We start from the raw sequence: 4,549 nt of genomic DNA on the forward strand, positions 1-4,549 counted from the left end.
TGCAGAGTTTTCATTTGCGTCCTGAACTCAGAGCGAGATTGTGATTGTCATCCACAACCATGAAAGCCAATTATCCTCTTGTTCTCCGTCCTCTCCCTGACTATGATGAGAAGATGGTTTATCCAGGGCGGAGACAGGTCCGGGATGGAAAGAGTTCTACAATATGTCGCTCAGGCGAAAGTTAAACTGTGCGAAAATGCACTTAAATAAATTAAAAAGTAGGTCAGTTAAAATGCTACTCTGAGTAGCCGTTACTGTGGGTGGGCGCGAGGCAGCATTACCAACCTGGGAGAGCGGGCAACTGCCCGGGGGCCCCAGCCTGCCGGGGGCCCCGAAAGCCTCTGGTTTATTCCATATCATTTGGGTCTATATAGCCGGGTTCATTTGCACCCGTGAAGTGGAATATCAACTCTGTCGGGTCCTCGGCCTGCGGTCCTGTAGAAGGAATCTGTGGGAAAATTAAGTTTTAGGACCTAAATTTGTTTTAGTTTATATTGAGCTCATTTGTGTTTTATCAAAATTGCTTCTATTTTTTTTCCGTGTGACAAGTAACTAACAGACAGAAATCCTCAGGCAAGGTCGTATTATTCCTTCATAGGGGAACTGTGAGGCTGCAACCAACATTTATTTTCATCGTTAATACATCTGACAATTATTTTCTTTAGAAATGGTTTGACTGATCTGTGTATAGAATGTCAGAAAATGGTGAAAGAGGCCCATCATTATTCCCCGAACCCCGGGCGAGAAAACTGGGAAAAGAAAAACCAGAAAATGGCTTAAACAATTAATCAGTTATCAAAGTATTTTCTGTCGGTCGACTAACTGATTAATCAGATAATCATTCGAAGGAAAAATGTTTGACAAAACTGTCCATTGAAGTAGCACTTGTAGTTTACAAAATAAAATGCATCAACATGTCAGTGTAAACAGACTAGTGGAACAACATCACGGAGCCCTCATCTCCCAACCAACAGTAACTTCTGTTTTTACCAGACAACTGAGCATCAGTTCTAAACATTACAGCCTCCTTCCTCAGTGTAGCCTTACGACGACTCAGGAAAAGAGACTAAACTAAACTCCGACAATAAAACAACAATGTTCGACACGAAATACAATTTAAAAAAAAGGGGAGAAGACACTGCGGAAGCGACGAGCTTTAGGAGGCTACGTAAGTGAAATAACCTGCCACTCGTACAGCAGAATAAAGCGTGGCGGAGGCAGGCGACACGGCTGTGCAAACCATTTCAGCTCCACACTCGCTACAGACCAAGTTACTGCTGGAGCATCCACCACGAGCATCAGCGAGCGTCAGACCCAGCGCGCACCCGTCGGTCACATTAGGGGTTTGTTTGATTTAGATGCTCGCCATCTCGAGATACTCCTGAATTAATCCGTACCCACTGAACTCAAGGCCCAAAAGTCTCCAGGGCCTTTTTATTCCGTTCTCTTCACTCATCTTCATCCAAAGGAACGTCTTGGCTCGAGAAGAAAACCCCGCAGTGCTCAGACTCTACATGAAGAGGAACTTGTTGTTTTTGACTTCAGCGTCAAAGGAAAACAAAGAGCAGGGATCTCGCGATGACAGCAACAGATGTGGCTAAATTACGACTGCGTGCAACTAAAATAAGAGAGAGAAAGGCATTTGTGTTTGGGATGGCAGCTGAATTTTCCTGATCTTCTCCGGCTTTTCTACACCCCAGAGAACCCCGACACCCCCACCAGAGAAAATATGCAGCAATGGCTCCACTTAGTGGTCTCAAACTGGGATATAAACCAGCATTCTCACAACTTTCCAGATAGTTTTTGTGTGATTTTGCTCTGGCTCTGTTGTTCCTGGCTGTGGCTCTCTGAGTTTATGTCAAGGAAAATCTTAATGCTGCAGCATACACCGATGTTTTAGACCACGGTGTTCTGTCAGAGCTGTGTCGGCAGTTTGCGTTCATCCCATCCCTGTTTCAACATGACCAGGCTCCAACTGTGCAAAGCCAGCTCCGTAAAGGAATGCTTTCCAAGTGTGATGTGGTAGAACTTGACCTGCCTGCATCCCCATCCAACACCTCTGGGATGAGCTGCATTGTCAAACAGCATTAGTCACTTTTTGAAACCCACAGTCGGACAAACGCGCCCAGTGCACACGGCGACTGGTCGGGTGCGTGAAGGTGAGAAAGTGCAGAAATGCGGGATTTGAACTTCTCGTTCAAGCTCAGTTTTTTTTCCATTCTTCACACAACTATTCTGTCACTTCTCATACATGCAAAGAGCAAAACCACAGATGCCTTTGAGGAGTCTCTCCGAACGCCCCTCTGTATGTCCCCAGCAAACGAGTTTGGCCATTCAGTGTTAGGATTTCACCAACATTCCTGTGTCTGAATGGGAGCAGATCTCTTTGGGGGGCAAAGTAAGGACACGTCTTTGCTGCAGTTAAAAACCAGACACGGCACCATAGATGCCGAATTCATCCAAAACCGACCCAGAATCCAAACGTTAATTCCTTCAAGCTGCAGACGGTTTTCTCTACGAGGTCATCTTTAGCTTTCATCTGCCTTTTGCAACATACCTGTCAGAGTCTCTCGATCATTTCCTGTAAACGCTTGCGCCTTTTGTCCCTCTCCGTCACCATACGAAAGGTCAGATTCCTTCCTTTTAACCTCCCTTTCACTGCTTTAATGTTGCTTTCATGCGGATTAGTTGGAATTTGTTTAAATCTGCAGTCTGTAATTTGATGACACGCCATCTAGTGTGCAGTTTAAGCTTCTTCAGCGCGTTGTTGGTCTGCAGAGGGAAAGCTGGACTGGGAAAACGAAATGGACACATTCATTCATCACATATCATAACACACTGGAGACAGAACCAGATACCAAATCCATGAAGACTGACAGAAGGAAACTGCTTATGGAAAAGGTTTAAAGAAAAAAAAATCCACACTGGTACAGGCTTAGATTATGAAGTTCTTTATTTGATAGTAGAACTTGGTACTAAAAAAGCTTGAACTCTTTTTAGGCTGACAGTTACAGCCTTTACACTGTTTGCTCAACACTTATGTTTATCTATCGAAAAGCAGGCGCGAAAACCGACGTGCACATGGTTCGTCACGTTAGTTTTCTGTGTCACACAGTTAATTCATTTCGGGGCTGCAAACGGACAGTGTGCGCGAACCCTCGCAGACATGGCAGATGAGGGATTTTAAGTCACACGGATCCTTGCGTCCTCGTGGATGTGCAAAGCACAGCTTGGACATGAGCCTTTTTTTTCTCAGACACCTTGGCTTCTCTCCTCCCCGTACCTTTCATTCGCTTCTTTAAAAGAGACGGGACGAACTCGTGTGATTGGCCATCGCCGCAGCTTCTGTATTCCTCCCGCTAACAATAAGTTAACCCTCTCCTCCGCATTGCGCCAACTGCGCTTAGTTTGCATCGCTGCTGATGGTCACAGAAAAATCTTTCGTGATCGCGTTTGCGGTTTCGGTTTCAGAAAAACAGGGTCCATAAGGTCTGACATCGAGCTTCACCTAAAGGGGAAAACACAGGAGGGTCATCCGGTCATCCGGTTATCCAGTTCCAGTTCCAACCCCCACTGTGCAGGCATCACAGCCAACCGGTTGGACGCAACTACGGCTACCCAAAGCCTTCCCGTTGTATTTGTGCTTATCGTACAGACGGGACTGTTGATTACAATCAAAGAGCATTTTTTTGGTTGAAAAATCAAACTGGCGCTGGGTTTTTAGCGACTTATCTTTTACTGTTTTTCCAGACTTGATGTAGGGCCCCCGAGTAGGCGTTGGCACCGTAACACCTTCGCTTTACGTTGCTTAGACTAATTTTGGTTTTTCTCGTCGCTCTATAGATTTGTTCACCAGGGCTTAGCTCTACTCCTCCTTGCTGAGCTGGTTTTAGTGTTGTCGTATGCACAGTGCCAAGGTTTCTCCTTACCCTTAGGTAACTGAGTGCCGGGTTTCTGCGGTGGTAGGCAAGAATTTGCCCACCGCATCGATTACTCCTCATCCTCCATTTTCATTCAGCTGACAGCACCGCGGGTTGCTTTGCTGGGATTTTTTGATGGTGGGATCCAATAAAAGCAGCACAGTAGACTGATTTAGTAACCACAATTAAGAATAACATTTATTTAAATTCCAAATCATGTGATTTGTCCGCTGTTTGCTTTCTTCCTACTGGTGGCAGGTCGCGTCTCTAGCTCAGGAAGCGAATACTCATCTTGTGATCGATGTTCACTTTCTCCAGCGACTGAAAACAAATAAAAATGATAATTTTAATTCTATGCTATGTTACATTCTTCTCCTACCAAACAGGCATTCTGTTTAATGAGAAAATCTGATCATACGTTAATAAGAAAGTTTCACTGTTGCTGCTGGACACACTGGAAGTTTGTTTGTGTTGATGTTAAGATTGTCCATGTTCCACAAATGCACATTCGCATTTAAAAGATAAAATATGAACAAAATTCTAACCATGTCATCCTTCCATCCATTAGCTATACCGTTTATCCAGGGTCGTGGGGGGTCGGGCAATCCCAGCTGACTTTGGGTGAGAGG

The 4,549-nt window shown here is 45.0% G+C and overlaps 1 protein-coding gene across 1 annotated transcript in view; it reads right to left on the reverse strand.

Moving 5' to 3' along the window:
• Positions 1-2,975: 2,975 nt before the first annotated feature.
• chp2 (calcineurin-like EF-hand protein 2) overlaps positions 2,976-4,549 on the reverse strand; it is a 9,460-nt gene continuing 7,886 nt past the window's right edge. Inside the window, exon 9 of the mRNA XM_040131340.1 lies at positions 2,976-4,241. Coding sequence (XP_039987274.1) covers positions 4,188-4,241 — 54 coding nt within the window. The 3' untranslated portion in view covers positions 2,976-4,187. The remainder of the gene's footprint in view (positions 4,242-4,549) is intronic.

The sequence above is a fragment of the Xiphias gladius genome, chromosome 7, assembly GCF_016859285.1.
Source record: "Xiphias gladius isolate SHS-SW01 ecotype Sanya breed wild chromosome 7, ASM1685928v1, whole genome shotgun sequence".
NCBI classification, from domain to species: Eukaryota; Metazoa; Chordata; class Actinopteri; order Istiophoriformes; family Xiphiidae; genus Xiphias; species Xiphias gladius.